The sequence below is a fragment of the Prenolepis imparis genome, unplaced genomic scaffold, assembly GCF_030444845.1.
Source record: "Prenolepis imparis isolate NDT839.2.m4 unplaced genomic scaffold, iyPreImpa1.0 SCAF_7, whole genome shotgun sequence".
Taxonomy (NCBI): Eukaryota; Metazoa; Arthropoda; class Insecta; order Hymenoptera; family Formicidae; genus Prenolepis; species Prenolepis imparis.
This window is the reverse complement of record NW_028141165.1, coordinates 12,566,382-12,589,244: the sequence shown is the minus strand read 5'-3', so window position 1 is coordinate 12,589,244 and position 22,863 is coordinate 12,566,382. Positions and strand designations below refer to the sequence as shown.

Genomic DNA, 22,863 nt, shown 5'->3' with positions numbered 1-22,863 from the left:
AAGAACGTATAATTAACCGCAGTTAAAGGAGGCAAGAAAACGATGTAGAATCATAAATACGCGAATGGCATGTGCAAATGACTCCGCAAAAGGTGAGTTGCGTCATCATGCACATTTGTGTAAGACATTCGTAGAGCGATAACAATTGACTATTAATACCCTAATTGCGTGCTATTAGATTCTTGCGCGATTGCCGTGAATAACAGATTATTGTTTTCCGCGATTTACATTTAGCTAATTGACAACTTATAATTGTTTCTCACATCGCGCATTAATATTTTACTTTTATACGCATTTTATTGCGGATAATTGAAATATGATTGTGATGCGACTTCTGAAATGCTTTCCTGATACATAGATTGTTGATAGCTCCATAATTTAATGATTTTGTCTTCTCTTTTATATAACGAACGCGTGCTCTGGTTTTATTAAGACAGTAGCTGCGTTTCATAAGAAATTGCATCATTTCTTTTTTCTCGCCAGAATCTATCCTTTCTTACTAAGTGAAGAAAGAAAAACACTCTTGCTAGAGGTGAATGTCTTTAAATTGCATTTCCCGACAACACCTGCGCGAACCTGCGTGAACCGAGAGACCGGAGAATCCGGTTATTACAGGTCGCAGCGATGCAGCTTGTATCCTCGTTCTTTTTCGTCCACGTGTTTTTATGTCGACTTTATTGTCTGTAGCGAGAGATAATAAACGATGTATCTCATCCCGTATATATTTTATACTTATGCCGCCCGCGCACTTGACGTTGAAAGCTTTCATCGTGGAATCACGAAGATAGAAATAGAAAAACTGATTTTCTCCGAAAGATTTTTTTCAATTATTTTGTACAATATATCCCCGAAAGTATCGACTTTTGAAATAACACAGAAGTACGATACTCTTTCCGCATTACTTTTTTCTCTTATTTATTCTACATGCTTTTTCTCTTCACTTTTTGTGACGGATTAAGATTTTAAAATCGGGATACGCGCGCTATATTAAATATTATTTTTGAACATTTTGATTAAAGTAATAAATTATAACGGATACTAACAGATGAATTTACAGAGATTATTTTCGAATTTTCGATTTTATATTATTTTCCATTATGACTAATGCTAAAAGATATGTAGGTAGGTTTGTTGCGTTTGATGATTACACGTATTTGTGATAAACAGTAGTTCGGCTTGGCTAATGGCCAAGAATATTCTATCGGTACTATTTATAGTCGCGTAAAGACAGCGAAGTGGTCGTTAACAACGATTGTTAAAACGTATGAAAATAAATAGGCGTTGGACGATGCATTGTGCCAAAATGCATTACATATAATATTCATAAAAATCGCGATTAACATACATAATCCTAATAGGCTATTTTCCTTCTCGCTACAGTGAATTTTGATACATTTTGTTACAATTTTTAAACACTTAAATAATTTCACTTTTAATAAGCCGGTATTTTTTATTAAAGTAATTTTACAATGTGGAACTGTATTAATGTTTTGTCAAAATCTGCTGCTTTTGTTAATGCTGCTCTGCTTTTAACAAAAAGAAATTGTATTTTATCTTTAAATTTAAATTACATTACGTCCACGTTATATATATTATACATTTTTATACGAGTCGTAAAAGATAATTGAATTTTAACGAAACATTTTTAATCGGGATGGAGAGCTTGACAAGCTCCTTCGAATTACTCTAATTTTCTAGATAAAGTAACCATGTAACTTTGTAAGACTTTCAAGAGTGCATATTCAAGAGTGCATGCGTTTCAGAACTGCTAAGTTGTCGCCTATTGGCGAATGTGCAGACCCGTGCAGCAGCAGCAGGCAACGGTTCGTATCGATCCCTCAGGACCAGAGCTCTACCCTAGCCTTGCATTCTCTTTGTCATCTACAAGGTGGTCAAAATTCGGTTTTGTGCGCAAGATATTTTATAATAAAACGAATAAACATTCAGTGATTTAAGACACATCATGTGCATGAAATGCATTATTGTTTTTGAATCTCATTCAGTAGAGATTTTATTTTGACCACTTATCTTTGAAACGAGGATGAAATGAAATATTTAAATAAGACGAATATTCTCGTAAAATTATACATTCGTCTAATAAGAGAATAATAACTAAAAAGTTGAGCTTTTCAATTTGAATTTCAAAGTGCGTTACAAAGTTATTATAACGCAGATTCCGCGGTAAAGTTATCGTTTCATTATTTGTCGGATATGATTGAAAGGTAATTCAGAATGTGAAAGTAGAAAAACATCTTCGCCGATCATATAAAATTCCGCTCGGGATAATGAAAATGTTTCCAAATCAGTGGTTTTTCGCCTTGGACTGATAAACTATTTTCATTACCTGACGCGATTGATTTTCATTCTTCTCTAAATTCTCTTTTCTCGATAATTTTGCTGATAGCCTTTACGTAAGTTTCTGTATTATAGCACAACTTGCGCGTACATTATTTACAAATTATGAAACATTTGATCTTCGGTTATAGTTTCGCACAACTATTATTAATATCGTCATCTGTATATATGTTCTATTAAATAAACTATGTATCAATAATTATTATAATAGCATTAATTGATGATTTATAGCTCACGTGTTTAATGAGTAAGATTTGATGTGAAATTTGTGGAAACAGTTTTCATTCTTTCTGTTACATCTCTATTATATCTGGTACATTGTTTTTATATTAATTTTCTTTCTTCCACAGTTTATATTTAAAAAAAATATATTTATTCATTATACCTTATATTTTATTCTAACGTCGAATAATATTTATGAGTTTGCTTTTAACGATGAGGTGAATAATAATTATTGCACGCGCAATTAATCTCTTTTTGAGAACGAAGAATAACACAACTCGCAAACTTCTCCATCGCAAAATGCAATAATGTTGGTGCATTTCTCTACGTAACAGCGGAGAAACGAACATAAACGAAATATGTCCACGATAAATTGATGGTAGCGTTACAGCTTGAGAAATCGAATACGAGATATATCGTGAAAGACACAGTATTATAGCTCTCAAGAGAAATGTAATAAGATTAACATTTCCGCTACATATATCGCATTAAATTATTGTATTTCTTTAAAACTTACGTGACAGGAAGATAGAGAAATGCATTGATAAAATATATATTTGGTACATCTTCTTTAATATATATAAACTATTATGAAATAATGACGGTGTGTGTGAGTATATGTAGATAGGATTAAGCTATTGATAGCAATTCTCAAATTGTTTGTCTTAAGATGTGTACTATGTATTTTAATGAATCGTATATTTTAAATTAAAAAAAAAATCTAAATTTAATTTGTATAAAAATTGTTAACATCCAAAAACCATTTTTGCAAGTTTTTTTGTCGGGGTTTCCGCGAAGTATTTTCTACAATATTTCTATTGAAATAAATTTATCTCTCAATGTTAAAAGAAACATACGGAATGGAAAGACAAGGAGAGAAGAAGAAGTTGAAAACTCGTCATGTCTGACTATAAGAAGTTAATAAAACAATAGATTTATGTATTTGAAATGTGATGATTCGAGAATATGCTGAAATCTTATTTGTACACGATGCATTTTCATAATTCTATTAATACATTCACGTTTCTGATGTGGCATATATAAAGAGATTTAGAATTTATACACAAATCTTCTCTCATATTTTCTTTTAGAAGAGAAAATTATTATAAAAAATTAGTCATTAAAATATTAAGAATAATAAACTTTTCAACTGTTACGGGAATATTTTTTATAGAAAAATAATTTTAAATATTTAAAATTTTTCCTCGGATTTAGAGTGATACATCCGTCAAATTAATGTGATATTTGACATTTTTATATGAAACGTATCGCTTTGCCATTGAAGTGCCATTTGTAAGTTTATTACCTAGTCATCACATTATGCATATAATTACCATTTTTGCCGCGTATATAATCGATGGATTCCGTGGGCGTCATCGGCGATGTAAAACTTTGTGGCATTGATAATTGGCAAGATAATTGTAATATTGAGTATTACGTAAAAACTTGATATTTCTTTAAAAGAAAAAAAGTGACCTATCCCCCCCCCCCCCCATATACCAACGTCAACAGCGCTGAAGTTCTTGCGCGTGTTGACGTCAAAAATATATGAGCCATTCCGGCAGAGAAGGTTTTCGTATTTTCTACAAGAAGGAAACTAAGAATGCTCCTAATCTTTAGCCTTTCATCTTCTCGATATAAAAAGCTGTTTCATCGCGGAGACAGCGTAATGGAAAGAATGCATTTAATAAATATATACAGATCAGTAAAACATTTGTACAACTGTTATGTCGCTATTTTACGTGAATCATATTGGTGTATTTATGTAAGTAAAATTAAGTATATAGATATATTGTTATTTAAATATTCTGCAAAATTAATTTTTTATTTTATACTCGGCTGCAAAATGCATAATTCATATATTTATTATCGGAACCAACTAAAAAGTATTAATTTTTGTAATGACATTTTGTTACTATTAAACGCCATTAAAACTGCTTTAATTTATCATTGATATTCATACCGATATGTCGCTTAATATTGCTTTTTATATGTAAAAAATTTCGCTTCAAAAACGCGACATATTTAACTCGAGAGTCGTAAAATATACGTATATGTATATATGTTATTAGAAGCACAGAAATATACTTTATTTAGATTGTTACTCACATAATAAAAGAAGAAACACGAACGTCGGAAGTATCTGAAACATAAAGCATATAAAATTATGTTACATTAAATAACATTTAAAAAATAACATTTAAAAAAAAATTCAAATCTTTTTTATTCGGAAATACCTCCTTTAATGTACTTCTCAAATATATCATAGCATGCTAAAAATTATATTGATAAAATAATTAAAGAATACATTACATTATAAAGATAGATATCTTCTTTGAGCTATCAATTATAATTTTTTTCTTTCACAAAACGGATAACAAATATTACATTGCGTGCGACTAGAAGCAGAAATATTATTCCAGATGATCTTTGTTACAATTTTACATCAAATATCAGTAGAAAATTAATTACATCTATACGTCTTTTTGTCATGTCATATATCTTTCTCATTCTTTCTGTCGAATTATATACAGTCAATTAATTACGATAATGGTTGCCTATAATAAGTGGCTTAATTCAATGACTGATCCCTCCGTATCGTTTGCATGCGTCCAAGTTAATGATGATTGCAGCTCGTTGTACCGAGGCTGCTTAATACACGCTGGCTTAATACACGCGTGATACCTACATATGTTGTCGCTTTGCGATCGAAGAATCGCGTGCCGCGTCGTAATGTCAGCTCACGACAAAAGTGCTACCTGATGTTAATCATTGATGATTCGCATTCGTCACGCTACGTTTTCACAACGAATTATGATGCGCGACGAGAGATTCGCCGATCTGTTTTGCATTGCGATATCGGCAAGTAAGGCAATGTTTGCACGGAAAATGATAAATAATTAATCATATAAGAAAAATATTTTTCTGGCCGAATAATTGCTTTGCGAGTATATCGTAAATGCAAGTGGCTATTGTGGCTAATGAGGTAGAAATGTAATATTCTAAACGAATCGTATTACGTCTTTGTTTTTTTTATTACGATTTTAATATTATTCTTCTAAGAAATCAATCAAATAAAGGCATATCAAATCAGTCGTAAAAAACATATGATTACATGTGATTATGTCTGATTTGTATAAATACTTTATATACATATAAATTGCATATTTTTATCTGAATCTATGATTTATATGTTACAAACGTATAATTTTATATTACAAACGTATTATTTTATATTACAAATTATAATAGATACTGTAATATAAATATTTCAAACTCGATAAAACTATTGAAGAAGAATTTCGAGAAAACTTTATCACGAATTTTCCTCGTTTGTAACACATTTCAACGTTTGCATATACACAAACATGTATACATAAACAAGTATACATGCGCACTCGTGGATTGTATTCTGTGAATTATACTGTAATATCGTATACATGACACAGCTACGCTGACGCTGGCAAGTGTAATGTTTGCAGAATTGAATTACCATTTGTGTCTACTCGTTGAGTCTAATTATGCTTGGTGCAAAAAGCGAGTAATGCTCGCGGATTGATACAGCCGATTTTCGTGTCGTTTTTCGATTACATTTTCGTCGATGAGTCAATTTGTTTTTTTTTAAAGCGGAATCGCTCGTGCAAGGAAAACAGTTTTAATTAAATGCATCCTGCGTGCATCTCTTATTCTATTCAAATATTGAAAATTTAATAGTTTTTCTTAATTGAAACAAAGTTAAGAAGCTTGGTCGTAATTAAAGTTTGTTTGAAATGCACAAAGTCGGAATGGATTAGTAAGTTTTAATAAACAGAGTACGTATATTTTATTTTATACAGGATATTAATTTTATGATTTATATAGAACAACTTCGTAATTTTTAAAGTTTTAATTCTTATACTTTTACACTATTTTCTTACTGTAATTCTTTAAATGTCTCGCATAAAAATAAAACGCAATATTTTCTCGATCGTTTTAAATTCCTCAGGGAAATCTTTATGTTTCTGCATTATTGCGAGCGTCTGAAAAAGGCGTTTTAACTTTGAAGCGAAATAGAATACTCGCAGAAGCTGTGATAGACTAACGCAACGTTCGAATGCAATTACGTGATAGACGTCGCAAAGTTAAAACTTCATTTTCGAATTATGTTTGAACGATGTGTATAACGATGTTTCCCGGTATCATTTTATTAAAGTTTTCCAACTGCAAACGTCAAATAATTTTGTATTTTCCCTGAATTGTTTTACGCATTTACATATCTTTAGTTTGAGAATGTTAAAAAGTAACAGAATTTACAAGTAGCACAAATGTATGTTTCTACTTAAACGTATGAATATTTTAAGATCGGAAATTTTTTTTATTTCATAAGAATTCGTTTCTATATATCGAAATTCGATATTTATGAAATTCCATTTCTGCAGCAGTATTTATTTACGCATATTAGAAATTTGCTTACACTAACAAATATGTTGTGATATACGTGTAATATAATATGTCCACGTTTGCACAATACGGCTTACGTACATCCACGCGAAATACACTTATTGTTAGATTTACGAGTCATGGTGGTCACATGTAGTTTATAACTTTTTTTACTTTTTCTCGCGTGGGCATGATATATTTAAGGGATTTATAACTGGTGTTGTACCGTCGGTCGAGCAACTCTCGGGTGATTTTCAGTAAGACTAAAAGACTCGTTACACACGTCGCCAAAGTCACGTAGAATATGCTACATATTCACCTTTACCCTTTCTCGTTAGCGCATGCATTCTGTGTTTGTCCCTTTACGATTTTCCCGTAATTATTGCGGCTTGCCGAGGGTCGGGACATTTGTCCGAACTTCAACTGGTGCTTTTTGCGTTCAAATTTTCTTTTGCTGTCATAAAGTTACTTATAAGATTATTATTTTAAAGGAAAAGCCAGCGTGTAAAAGTTTTTTTTTCGTTACTTCTCCGTCCATTAAATCTTGATCGAATGTCAATATAAAAATGATAAAATTATAAAAAATTTACGATAGATGTTAGAATGGATACATAATATTAATATTCATATCTTTTTCACGCAAGAAGAATGTTTCAGAAATAATAGCATATCAGAGATATAGAATAACTTATTTATTAATGTTAATATCGAAATGCAGATCAGATATTTGAAGAAAATTTATATTCTTTTCTTATTACGCTATATAGATATCAAACTGTTTTTTATATTAAAAAATTAATTCAGAGATTGGGCTGTTTGTTATTTGCAAAAATTTTAATACAGTTATTCTATATATACTCTATATATACATATATGTATTATAAGTATACATGTAGATATACATTTTAACGATCTCTCTTTTCCTATTACATTGAACTGGCGGTACATGCTTTGCGGTACATGGTTTTGAGTTTGTGGTTTTCTATACGCATATAAATTTTTTAACAAAATACTGCATTTACTCTACTATAATTATGCCTCGAGTCGCTTTATGATTTTATTAAATGAATTAATAGAGAAGTGGATTTATATGATTGAATCAATTAATTAAATTACATCCTCTTCTTCTTTCGTCAATTAAACAAAAGTAATTTTTTATATGATAAAAAATCCACTATTGGTATATGTAGTTATAATCTTTCTTTTTTTTGTAGAAATTTAATATTTCTCTTTTATTACGAAGAAGAATGCAGCTAATTTTATTTTATGAATTTTTTTTAACATACATTTTTAACGACAAGTGGCGATATATTTATACATACGAAATTCTCTTTGAAAGAAATTGCAAGAGAGCAAAGATAGTAAGGATCTTTTAACTCGACAGAATTCGGTCAGATGTAAGGATGATGCACTTGGGATTCAATTTGGTGAAATAAAACCTTCCATCACATTGGTCGGAATCGCTTTTGCGATTTAGCATTTTCAAGCTAAATTGATCTTGAGAGAATGTAAATTATCTCTTTATCTTTCACATATATTTTGCTCGTATATTATACTCAATGTCCTATTGTGGACTTTTTAAATAATTTTCACAACCTTTAATCTTATTAAAAAAATTCAAACTCAAAACTTGTTAAATTTCTTTCTTTATTTTATATTGTAAATTGCCATTATACTATAAATTATCATTATTTACATTCTGTGACTTTTCTGCAGTAATTTACAATTAATTATATCTTAATATGTACCTACGCGACTATTAAAACACATATTTTATTTGCTACGTTTGCTGCATTGGCGAGCTAATAACGTGGGTATATATAGTGCGGTTATGCATTAAAATTTTAGTTGTTGGTCTTTACATTTACATAACACCGATTATCGTAAATTTCGCGATTTCCACCGGCGACACCATTCTACCTGCTCGTATTACCACCGGCGCACAATGATTTGCGGTGAAACGCTTGTTTGTACAATTCAATAATTAACGTCGCGCATAATTAACGTTGTCTAGTGTATTACGCGAAACGTGATATATCCGCGAATTTTTCCATTTCATGGTTTGTAATTTTTTAGTATAACTAACTCATATGAAGATGATATATCACTCGTGGAATTATAGTATCGTGTACGAAGGTGTCTTGCAGAAGAATTTCAGTTTTAATTTTAATTTTTAAGAATAAATTTATTTTTAAACCCGGATATTTTAGGTCGAAATACGAGTCAAATGCACAATTGCTCCTTTCAACGGCAGCGATGCTGCACGTGTCCGATTTCGATCTATGGACACGAGGAGAGGATGTATCTGAAGGAATTTATCTATAAACTCTCGCTAGTCAGGTTGAAGTGGCAGAAACTTTGCACTAAAAACGGGATAATTCTGGCGGTTTGTTCGGAGAAGCGTTTCGCAACTTAATATAAACCTGTTCACCGCGATACATCCGAATTCAACTCGAGATAGCAACTTCTTCATCTTTTTGCCTTCGCTATACTTCATTGTATTCATCTCTATTTCGAAGATGGACTAGAATTTTATTTCAACTTTACTACGAGTTTAAACCTTCCTTTATTACTTCTCTTGCGCAACATATTGAATTTCTAATCTCGTGAATATAGGGCGATTTTCACTCCTCTGTATCTCTCTGCCTTCTCCATGTACACTGTTTAGTTAGAGTTTAGTATCGTCAATTTATCATACGTCATTGCAATTAAGACATGACGAGGCGAAATGATGCATTAGTTAGAAAGCAGTTATCGCGAGACACCTGAGTTCGAGTTGGGTCTAGGCCGAGGGCAAATCGCGCGCACGATGGTTTTGCTGGTGAATACACACATCGATGGTGAGCATAAGCTTCCCTATAAGACGAAACGAGAACTTGACCTATAAAAGCTCGCGGCTCGAGCTTTCGCGGCGGTAGTAATGTACTGGCTGCACGCGATCTTGTGCTTCGGAACGAGGCCGAATATATCCGCGAGACTATCTAACGTATATTCGCTCGGAAATTGTTCCCTAGCTATAAATACGAGAGATTTTGTCGAGGGGGGGAAAGAGGGAGGATTAAACTAATCAAGGTTAATACCTCGAACTTGGAATCCCTTATCGTAGACAGGTGGCATGCCTTGTTTCTTAAAGATTAAGCTCTAATCGTATCGCGCATTAATTTTCTTAAAAGAAGACTCATACAGATCGAGAAACATGCAAGTAATTCGCAATAAGTTGTTTGCAATGTCGAACGGTAAACTTCGAAAGTGTCTCTTATCTAAAATAAGATTTACTGCTATGCGTTTTCGTCAGATAAACTGCGTCTTTACTACTACGACAGAATTTAATAATAATTTTGGCAAGCGCTGAAAATGGGGCAATTAATTTTGCCTCCAATTTTATCATCAATATTGCTCTACATAAGAAAATTAAATTGTGGCATAAAAGAGATTATAATAATTATAATATATAATAATATGTTTTGGGTATAACAATGAATAATTTAAATTAATGAGATATTACATTATAACATAAAAGTAGATGAAATATAGAGAAAAATATATAAAATTAAATATTTAAAGTAATAAAATAAATTTATAAGAAAAGAAAACAATGAGAAAACAATAAAAGACATCTAAACTGTCATATTTGATAGATATAATGCTTATCATGTTTTAATCTTCCATTTTGTAATTATATGTAAATTTGTATCTTGTTCAGGTCATTCTCAGGAATATGTTATGCGCATATACAAAAAGAATTGTCCCACAGTGTGCGCAGGAGAATGCAAATTTGTGTAAAGTGATTTGTGTAAAGTTTAATGTGAAATACGATGTATTCAATGCGCCTATTTATCGTATACAAAAGGGCTGTGAAATGTCAAGGATTACAAAGATATGCTATGTTGCGCTCATATCTAACGATATCGGTCGCTTTCGCGAATGTTTTGTCGTTGCATTTCCGAGGTAGTAATCCGAGAGACGCATTGAACTCTAAGGGTAATATCGATCGGTCCGTATATTTCTCGTATAAATTTTTTCTCTTTCTATTTAACGAGAGAGACTTTTGTGAAAGGACTGAATGATATAGTGAGCTTATAAGCGTATATATCCTACAAGTTTTTAACTGACTTTATATCATTTTATATCATTTTATATACCTATAATGTGACTTTATATTACAAACAAAGTTTACGATTTAAATACACTTTTTGAATTACTTCGTTCATCTTCGACGCCGAACTTTTCGAAGCGTTGCATTAATAATACTCGGAAAATTAAATTCGTGATTTTATCCATCAGGTTTGATAAAGTTATGCGAGAATCACAGAATGGAGATTCGATTATTTGCGAACGAATTAATCTAAACGCACGTAGAGGACACACGCGAGAATTGGGGGAAAAATAATTCTCTCAAATCGTATATGCATTTTCGATCGCATAATCATGGTGCGAAGCACGTGGCGATGGCGCTTCGACGGGCAACGGTATCGACCGACCCCGAAATGTACCTTGGCCCCACCTCGCCGCGAACCCCATCGCATAACTAGCCCTACCCCTCCCTGCTGACTTACCCGCGACATCGACATCCCTGCATCCCTGCCTGCCCGCTTTTCCACGGTCCTTGAAAATAAGCATGACGCAGATTGGCGGTGTGCCTAATAGCTCACGATACTGGACGGTTGTTATTTTCTTGGCACTTTATTGCGAGATCTTCTCGATTTACGCTTTAGCTTTTTTCGTTCAGATAGGTTCGTTCTCGCGGACATTGATAGTACGCGTAACCCAAAACCCATTTCGATTACGACTAACCTGGGAAACATTGATACGAGCACGGACGTAGTGCGATCGCGTCATGTTATATTTGTTCCTTTGATGCCATTTGCCAACTGGAAGCACTGAAAGGATTAACATTCTAGTGTCTACATGTCGATACAAGCCTGTACCTTTGATGATTGTATATGAGGTGTGCAATTAACGTGCGCTGTTATGATATTAACGATATTTGTGGAGTAGATGTGGCTCGCTGATAATGGCGTGAAAGCTTTTAATGTATATTAGCAATGCGACATTACACTTGATCTTACACATATCGTTTAATTACCTGTTACTGCAACGCAATTGTTACAAACACACATACACAATTACTAGATTTATTCGATTAGATAGCATAAATATATCTAAATTATAATCAAAGTTATATATTTTTGCAATCATAAAACGTCAATAGCGAGATTATTTTTATATAATTATTTATAAAGAAACAAATCAATGTATATGTATAATATATAGTAAATAAATAGAATTTTATCAGTTATAAGACAGATAATCGGCTAAATTAATATTATTATTAGAGGATAATATTATATCTTCCTCTATATATAGAGAAAATATATCACTTAAGTCAGGGGTCAAATTTGGACTTCCCTACTTTCTGGCTGGATCTCTAATTTGGCCGAAAAGCCTTGGGTTATTTCTCACTATGTTTGATATGAAGATGGATATTAATTTCCACTCGACGTAAAAGAAATCTTAAGGGAACAAGTCAGCGGAAATTTCCTTCGTAAGAGTGAAAATTGATTTATTTCCAGAGAGAATTTAATATGGTGTATGTATCTATATATCTACTTCATGCTGTTATTAGTTTATAGGACGATGAAAAAAAGATGATTGATGCATTCTGGTTGCGATGAATTCTAATAAACTCTCTATTTACTATCGATTTTTGTAAAATTTTCGCGAAAAATTCCTTCACAGCGTATTAAACTTTTAGGAAAAACGGACACAACTTTGGCCGTCACCACGTAAAGTAAAGTGAATTACGGTATTACGGTATTACGGTGCAAGCAAACTTACGAAAACGCCTCAGTAGACCGTTCGCCTAGGGCATACGAGTATTTGATCGAGTTATAGCTAGAGAATTCGATATTAGACTCCGGATATTAGGCAATTATCCAGGTTTTGATTGGTAACATCCTTTCTTCAAAAACGGGAATCAGAAATATACTTGTACCGTTATCGCTTCATTTTTAAATACTTCCGTTTTAACATGTTACTTGCTTTATTAGATAAAAAATTATCCCTTTCTAAAAAAGGCATGTTAAGTCAATTCTCACAAGTATTATTGCTCTCCGCGATGCTGATTGGCTGCCTCGATTCGCGTTGTGCGTTATATTCGTAGCATCGAGAGACTGTCATCGCGAGGGTTAGCAGTTTGACAGTTTGTTCAAAATAAAATTAAATACAATAATATAATGTTTTAAATAATATTTTATAAAACTTTAAACTCGATTAATATTTTTGAGTTATCAGCTGATTTCTGTCAAAAAATATTAATCGCGCATACAATATATTTACAACATATTACTATTTTAATTTTTACCATATTATTATTTTAAAATTTAATTAGCAAATTAACGCTTTATTAATATTTTTGACAGAAATCAGCTGATAACTATCAAAAATATTAATTGAGTTTAAAGTATATTATAATATATTATTTTATTTAATTTTATTTTGAACAAACTGTTAAACTACTAACCCTCGCGATGACAGTCTCTCGATGCTACGAATATAACGCATAATGCGAATCGCAACAGTTAATCAGCATCGGAAAAGATGCAACAATACTTGCGAGAATCGACTTAATGTGCCTTTTTTAAAAAAGGATGTTATAATATTTTCAATTTGATTAATATTTTTGACAATTATCAGAGCTGATTTTTGTCAAAAAATATTAATCGCAGATAAGATATTATAACATATTATTTAAAACATATGTTATTATTTTAATATTTTCAACATATTATACTATATACCCCCATTACCGCTATAGAAATATTATAAAATAAACAATTTCTCACTCACCGATACGTGCAATAGCGGAGTTGTAGTACACAGCACATTGATCTGAAAACAAAATATTCAAATTATGTATATACCAAATATCTCATAAACAATGCAGTTTAGAAAAAATGTTTTATTTTGCATACCTCACAGTTGTCTCGATGTCGCCCGATGCCTCCCCGGGCCTCCTCCTCCTCTCTTGGTCCATGGTAGCACTCACGACACTCGCGAAAATACGAATAATTACGATTGCCCGACACTTTACACGGCACTCCCGACGCGCGAAACTTTACACGGCACTCCCGACACGATGCGTGAATCGCACTGTGTATCGCAATGCTATCTGTAACAAATAAAACACATATGTTAGAATAATTTTATTATTTCGCATTATAACACACAATATAAATATGTAAGCTAGAATTAACGATAGATATATCCACGGATCGCAACATATTCGCGCGCGCGAAAACAGATTAAGTTGGGTTATGTTGGCAAGAGATTTTGCATCGAATTTTTCGCGAAATATGTGTTTCGAACAATTACGACTACATATTAACGTTGAAATTATAATATGCGATTGATAAATATTACAATACAAAGGTTAGAAATTGTTTCTAACGATTATGCTTACTAATTAATCACAGCGGGACGCAGCTCCAACTGCCTGATACTCGCGGCGTTTCGGTAATGGCCGAGGCTACAAACATCGGCAACTTCACTCTAATAACGCGCGCGCGATACTATATACATGACTTATATAATATTAATAATTAATTAAAACTCGAAGGAGATTCGTTCGAAAAGATATAGCTTTAGAAAGAAAAAAATATTAATCGAGAATAAGGTATTATAACATATTATTTACAACGTATTACTACTTTATAACTTTTACCATATTATTATTTTAAAATTTAATTAGCAAATTATAACATACACAAAATATACATAAATATAAATAGGTAAGCTAGAATATTTAATTAGCAAATTTTATTAATATTTTTTGACAGAAAAATCAGCTGATTAAGAAACATTGAGAGAGAGAATGTCTCTTTCTCCGCAATAATATTTTCTCTCTCGTATTCATAGAAATGTTTTCGAGATGTCTTGTGTATTTGAAGCTTGATTATTGTAAAAAATAATTAATTTGTTATATAATTAATTTGTTGTATAATAATTAATTTGGATAATTTGTCAGTGTATCTACCGAGCAATCACAAACGTCTGATTAATGTCTTATATTACTACTAAAAAAAATTAATTGAAGCTCTACATGACATACATTAAAGCGTCAGCTGATTAAAGCGTTAATTTACTAATTAATTTTAAAAATAATGTTATAAAAATTAAAATAATATAATATGTATTAAATAATAGGTTATATAATACTTTAAACTCGATTAATATTTTTGACAGTTATCAGCTGATTTCTGTCAAAAAATATTAATCGAGAATAAGATATTTTAACATATTATTTACAACATATTACTATTTTAATTTTTTAACATTATTTTAAAATTTAATTAGCACATTAATGCTCTAATCAGCTAATTTCTGTGAAAAAAATTAATCGAGTTTAAACAATCTTTATATTATTTTTTTAAAAATATTTTTTTTAACATAAAACCGAAGAATGGCGCGTAGCGTTGTGTTGTTCTAGTATAATTTAAAACAAATATGACGCTAACTTATCTTTTGTTGTTGCTTGTTTTTTTTTATGCGTATATATTACATTGTAAATGTTTTTCGAATTTTTTAAAATACATTTTACATTTATATTATATATTTATATTTTGTTTTATAATATTCAAATACAGGATTAAACAGATTAAGCTCGTTAAAGTTTATTCCATTTAAATTAAAAAATTTTTTAAAAATATAATTACTAATAAATATATAATAAAAATTTATAATAAATATAACGCATACTTTAATTTATCGCCGTAGCATGTACGCGAGAAAATTCGCGAAGAGTCTCGCAATATTCTGCAAGCATTGTCCACGATAAACCGTTACGCTACATAATACTTATGCGATTCTTAACTAGAGCATTTATAGCTAGACTTAACGCTAAGTAATCATCGGAATTGTAATCATGGGAATAGTTCGCGACGATGCGTGTCTTGCGGAATTGTGCCAAGTATTTCTCTATTCTCCTCTCACCGAGATCTTGCAGAGCGAGTCTTTGTGTTTTACACATTTACACAATTTTATGCGAAACTCCAATATCAGTGACGACGATTACGGAGATCTTCGCGAACGAGTCTTCAGTCACGTTAAGCTTTTCGATTGTCGAATTAATTCACGTTCTCGAGTAAAACGGTAACTACTACTATTTGCGCAGCGTGTGTCGTTGGAGTTATTTTGGCTCCAGCTCCGCATCGTCATTGCCATGATTATTTCAAGGTGCAAATGCACACATTTTGCTGGTCATAGGTACAATTTGCATAATGGGTCGCGACACGGAGTGGCTTTTCGTGTAACACATGTATAACACCGTAGATGTTGCCGCGCGTGACTCGAATTCAAGTCCTTAGAAATTCATCTGTGGGGGTCATTGCGGGAGAATTGCACAGGCGGGGAAAAATGATCTCTAATAAGAAAGACCCGTCAAAATGAAATGCATCTTGTTCCCTCCTTTATAAGAATAATTGACGACAAAGATCAAGATTGGAGGTGCGAGCCATTCTCATCGCGGACGATTGTGATATTAAATTAAACGCTAGATAGAGAAAATCGTGCGCAAGACATCCTAGAAACATCGCTCTTCTTAATTAATTCAGAGTTAATAGAATTTTTTTAACGCCTCCCTTTTACACAATCTTATTTAAACTGGATTTTATCATAAAATAAATTTTGTTTTATAATTTTTGAAACTGCAGAAATGAAAATTCAAAGACGTAAGCTAATATATGATGTGTTTTGTAACACAATTTATTTAAAAAATTCTCAATGTTTGGAAAATCATATGTGCCATGTCGATTACTGATAACATATATTTCCTGTTATAACTTATACGATCGAACACACTATATAAACCAATATTAGATTTTCTTTTTTCGAGCAAGATCAAACAGTATCGTGTTTGCCGTTACAGCCAGCCAACGAAAGACAAAATCGAGCAATTCGTGCCGAATATCCGTTGTATTTATCTGTCGTATTAGCAACGAGGCTCTTAGAAGCGGAATGATTGTGTAAAGTTGCGGAAGAATTCTTTATATATCGCATATAGCGGTTGACCTGTCTGGTATCCTTCTCTTTCCGTGCCGCTTTCATTTACATTTTAATGCTCGTGCGCTATCGCCAGCGTGACCGCGTGAACTCTTTATTTTTCTTTTTCACACGAGCTGCTTATACCACTATTAAATCTGCACCTCGACACCGTGCTACATCGTGCTTACTTACTTTCAACGCACATGCAAAAAATGTTGTGTTATTCCGCGTGAGGATAACCTTTATATATATTTAGCAATAATTAGCAAGCATTAAAATATGAATTTATAATAAAATTCATAATGAAACACTAATATTTAACAGCGAGTTCCGCGTGTGTATAAATTGTTTGTTATAATATATTTTATTAAAGGATACGATTCCCTATTCTGCATTGACAAGATATATTTTGAATATTTTAGCACACGTGAATATAAATATTTAATTAAATTTGAAACTGTGAAAGGTTTACTACAGATGATAATGTTTACTACTTCTGCAAATTTGTTGGCCATTCACGGATGGCAGCATCGCGTTGCTGCACCTTTACCGATAGCTGATGTAACGAAATATACGTGTAAATTGTTGTTAACATTATGACAATATACACATTTGATGAAATATGAACATTGAGCATAATATATATATAATTATTGCATTGAATATTCTATTGAGAAGAGGAATCATTATAAATTATAGAAAAATTCTAATGAAAAAAGAGCCTAGCCGTGTATTCTTCATGCCAATATTATGTTCCTAATAATTTCTTTTAATAAATCTATTGCTTTTCTTTTTTTCTTGTTATGCAAATCAATTTAAAAAGCAGAAAGTAATCTTCTCGATTGCTTAATGAAGCGGGAAAAGATTGATTCACCCTGTCATCCTTTTTACATAGTTGTTTCCGCTGTGGTTGTTTCCCTTTGCACGAGCAAAGGGAGTCAGGGCAAGATGTTGCGCCAAAGGGTTAATATATCGATTAATTATTTTTACTTTCATTTTTATAAACTTCACCACCTTTTTTATCCGTGCATCGTATGGCTCTTGTATGTTAGTCTCTGCACAACATGTTTTTAAACAATTAAGATAGATCTTATAAATAATGTAGAAAACATGTTGTGTTTATGAAAAATTCTAGGACAGAGAATTTATTATAAATTATAGAAAATAATTTACACATATTTATAAATTAATTCGATTAGCCAAGTAATCCTGTAAAATAATCGTGTTTTATGGCAAAGAGCAATTATATATTGTGTGCTTCAGTATTAATATTATTATTTTGGAACGGGGCCAATATTTCACGAATATGTCAACTCGGAATAAGACATTATTTTACGGATATATATATTAGCCGTCTCGCGTGATAAAAAATAGCAATTTTATTACGAAATAACGGTGTTTTCTTGCGACGAAGTTGTGGCTTGGATATTATTTTTTCTTTCGAAAACTGCGATTTTAACTATCGAAGTTTTAGTCGTTAAGCAATTGATATGTGTTAATCTAGACTTAAGAACGAAATGTCACCGCGATTACATCTAAACATAAAGTATAAAACTACAAATTAATTGCTTTCTAAAATCACATTCACAATTTCACAAATTATTACTCAATGCATTTTTATAACTTTTTTTCGGCGTTAATGAACAATATTATTCTGTTCCAACATTTGTATGATAAAATTATATTTATGATAATGAAGACAAATGCCCTCGATATAGAATTGCGACATAGCAGACAGGGAGCATGATGTTAACAATGTCTTATAAAAGTTTAAATAGATTTTTAATAAATTCTTTCTGATTAGAAAAAATCACATCATTTTTTACTTATATAAGCTACTATTTTCTTCGATATATCAAAATTCTACTCGATAATCCTCTATTAATTATAATTACAAGTTTCCCTTGTTTTTCTTATGTTTTATCCCAAGTTCCCTTATTTTTCTTATGTTTTATAAGCTATACTTTATCTTTATAAATTAAGGGTTGAATAATAATAATAATATCGAAGTGTCTTTATCTATCTGAGAGAATAATATTTTGTTGCTAAGAAAAATTTTACGATTATTTCAATTTTTGTAATTCATAACAGTTTATGATTCACGTATTGTCTTGCATCATGTCAAATTCGTGCATAAATGCGAGAAAAATGTAATGGCGCAATGCTTTGCGTTTCCATCGTTTGAAGTTGGTCACCGCGTGCGCGATATTTGGATTCCCAAAATACGGACATTATAATTGGCCAGCCGACACCCACGATTTATATGGAGGCAGCGTCGTCCGCCGTCGAGAATTTTCGATTATAATAAATAACCGGCGGCCTTGTGTCTCGTTCGACTTTTTCTCTTTCAACAGGTTGATAAAAAAAAAAACATAATTATCTACTACTCGTTTTTTTATGTCCTGAATTACAAGATTTATTAATTGCATGAGCTATTCATAAGAGATCGATATTAAGACATAATTCATTTTCTAACCGAGTCATGATATAATAGCTCTGATAGCTGAATCTGATAGCTGTCATTAGTTAATATTTGTCACAACTTTGGCAGATATTAGTACAATATACGCCGGATGCTCCAACGCTTGCACGCGAAGCACGTGCTTCGTAGTAAACTAAAATTTTATTCTACAGCATGGTTAAAAAAATATTTATAGTTTGGCGACTTAACATATGATTCAAAATTTATGGATATGTGCCAATTCTTAAATATAGAAAATGGGCAATTTATGTAAAAACTATTTTTAGCGTGCATAAAAAGTTAAAAATGAAAGGAATGTATGTGGTAGACAGATATTAAATCAATCATTCTTGAGAGAAAGTTTTTGTCCTCAATTCGCCTATTATATACATAATGTAATACATATATGTATATATATACATATATATATCTTGGTGTATCATCTTGCGTGCATTTGATTAACAAATACGCGATTAAAGTTACTGCGATTTAGATAATGCTTTTTGTACTCTTGCCAAAACACAGATATGATGTCTTTATTAAGCGGTTTTTGCGGTTATCGTTGTAATAATATTGTACAAGAGATAAGATAAAATATATATGTTAATACACAGTATTTTTGATTAAATATTTTAATCGCAAAATAATAGTCGCGCAAAGAATGATTAATAGTGCCAAAACAATATACGGGAAAAGAAAGAACAGCGACAAAATTAGAGTAATCCGGAAGGCCATATTTATATCACACACGAAATAATATAAAAAAATAGGCATTAAAAAAATATTACGATATATTTACGTGTGTCGTGACTTGAAAATCGAACAAACTACGTATACGTATGAGAAAAGCGCGCGACGGCGTTCAAAATAATTCGAGTCGCTCTATAAATACAATACGACATTCAGTCGTATGTGGCGCGTCGCGATGTCCAGATGCTTCACGACGTCTATTCGTTCAACAATCGTTGATTTAATCACAAATTTTATCAGATTAATTGACACATGATCGATGATTTGTATGTAAAAATACATTAAATGCTAGGAAATATCAGTGTTTGTATATCTGAAATTCGATTGTTGTTGCAAACAACACACACACGTTTTGCTGCTCGAAGACAGGGTAATAAATTACATTTACAACAAAGTGATATGTCGTGAAAAAGTGCATATTCATGAATATATTTGCAGAATACTTCGAACACACTTGTTAACGTTTTGAAATTGGTGATGTACGCATCGCGAGTAACAATCGATGATCGCGATTTATTCTTGCGCAAGACGAAACGTTTATTGACATCTCTGCCAATTAATCGTATCCCGGCGTAACAATTGAAACCGACGATGCATACGCAATTATGTACTACGCATAAATAAATAAATTGATCGAGTCACTTTGAAATACAACGTTTGATAGTGAAAAGAATGATTGACTTCAATAAAAATCATTCAACAACTAGTTTAAAGTTTGAAGTTATAATTTTATCTCACATGACATTATGCGAGCTTAATTATAAAGTGTACACACGTACTGATTTTTAATAAATAATTAATAAACAAATAAATTCACGAACAATCTTCTTTTTATATAATTGCGCGTGCAATGCCCTAGAAATCTTGTACTTTTTCTTGTTTGCGGAATGTACAGTGAGAATCTGGAATAAATGGCTGTGCTACAATTTTAGATGAGGCGAGACGTATCGCGTGTCATTTTTAACGCGGTTTCGCGCGCGATTGTGCCGCAAACCGACGGTCACACGGTTCGCAAAGTGCGTGCATTTTAAGAGTGACCACGAAAAATCTGCGAAACTATTCGCTTCGCATGATGGAGAGGCTTAGCGTGGCGGAAATGTTGCGCCGAAAGGATAGGAGGCGTCGCAGGGGATGGACGGTGGTCGGACATGAATTGCGGTAAGTGTGACAAATCACGTGATTTGGTCGCTCTCTGTCGGGATAAGATATTTCTCGTCAGCTGAAATAAAGGGTCAGCTGCTGAGACTGTCATCGAGAGCCGCATGTGCGGCAGGAGGAAAATGTTTCGGGCTGTAGCCAAAACGCGCTTTGGAATCAGGGACGAAAATAAAATTGCATCGTATTCGAGGTGGTTTTATAAAGTGATCCCTTTTTTCAAAAATGCATCGATAATTATTGCAAAAAAGAAAACAGGACGCACCATTTTTATACAATTGATCAATCTACAAGATTCTTTGATTAATCCAGAGCTATTTTTTGACGAACGAAAAGTGGAAAAGAATAACACTTAATCAAACTTTTTACGTAGCAAATATCGATTCTAAAATAGTCAAAGAATTTTTAATTTTTTTTTATATGGGGTATCATAATCATGAGACTTTTTTTAAATTTCGTTAAGTAGAGTTTAATAAAATTGTTTCGTCTTATAGATCTTTTGTATATAATTGTTCTAAATAATTTTGTCAGGATTGGGGCTTTAGCAAATGACTTATCGAGCAATAAGGTGATCCATTGGGAAAATTTATAATTTATTTAAGTTGATTATTGCGGTAAGTTATCGGTAAATGTTTATCAGCTGATAAAACGACCATAGTACCGCCATCTTTCGCGATACTGTCTGGATTTTATGCAACTGGTCTTCTGTGCTATATTTAGTGAGTAGATCGATACTGTGGGTTACCGTTTCATTTTCCAGTTTTAAACATAAGAAAGTCGATAAGCTAGATTTCATATTGTAAATATTCTATATAGTTAAAAATTCGCAGTTCTTCTAACAATAATTTTAACACAGTAAATAAGCTAAATATTAAATGTACACTGACAGAATTTTCTCTTAGAATTTACTTTGAAAATCATAGTAATCGTGGGACAATATGGTATGGAAAGAATTTTATAAGAATTTCTCTGATTAATATTTATCACAATAAAAATAATAATATCTATCACAATAAAATATAAAACATATTTGATTAATTTTACTAAACTGTATAGTAAAATTAATCAAACATATTTTATATTTTATTGTAATAGATATTATTTTTATTGTGATAAATATTAATCAGAGAAAATCTTATAAAATTCTTTCTATACCTTATTGTCCCACAATTATCATAATTTTCAGAGTAAATTCTAAGAGAAAATTCTCTCTGTGTATACATATCTTAAAAAAGAATATAGTGAAGTTTTATTATTTTATTAGTAAAACATAGTTTTTTAAAATTATTGTTTTTATTTGTGTGTGTGTGTGTGTATGTGTGTATACACATATATAACTACTTTATTTCACAATTTCTGCATTTTACAATTAAAATATAATGTTCAGAGTATCAGTGATAATTTTTGCATATACTTTTGATCGATTTGAAAGAGGGAGAGAGATCTTTTGATATATTGGA

General features: G+C 31.7%; 1 protein-coding gene and 1 long non-coding RNA gene across 2 annotated transcripts in view; one reads left to right on the top strand and one right to left on the bottom strand.

Annotated features, from left to right (window-relative positions):
- LOC145938205 (uncharacterized) overlaps positions 1-13,883 on the bottom strand; it is a 180,039-nt gene extending 166,156 nt beyond the window's left edge. The window contains exons 1-2 of the long non-coding RNA XR_014425689.1: positions 13,846-13,883; positions 4,687-4,720 (exon numbers count right to left, since the gene is read on the bottom strand). This is a non-coding gene — a long non-coding RNA (uncharacterized LOC145938205). The remainder of the gene's footprint in view (positions 1-4,686; positions 4,721-13,845) is intronic.
- Positions 13,884-21,074: 7,191 nt separating this feature from the next.
- The window catches only part of Dnc (phosphodiesterase dunce), a 149,350-nt gene continuing 147,561 nt past the window's right edge, over positions 21,075-22,863 (top strand). The window contains exon 1 of the mRNA XM_083043049.1: positions 21,075-21,406. Coding sequence (XP_082899175.1) covers positions 21,318-21,406 — 89 coding nt within the window. The 5' untranslated portion in view covers positions 21,075-21,317. The remainder of the gene's footprint in view (positions 21,407-22,863) is intronic.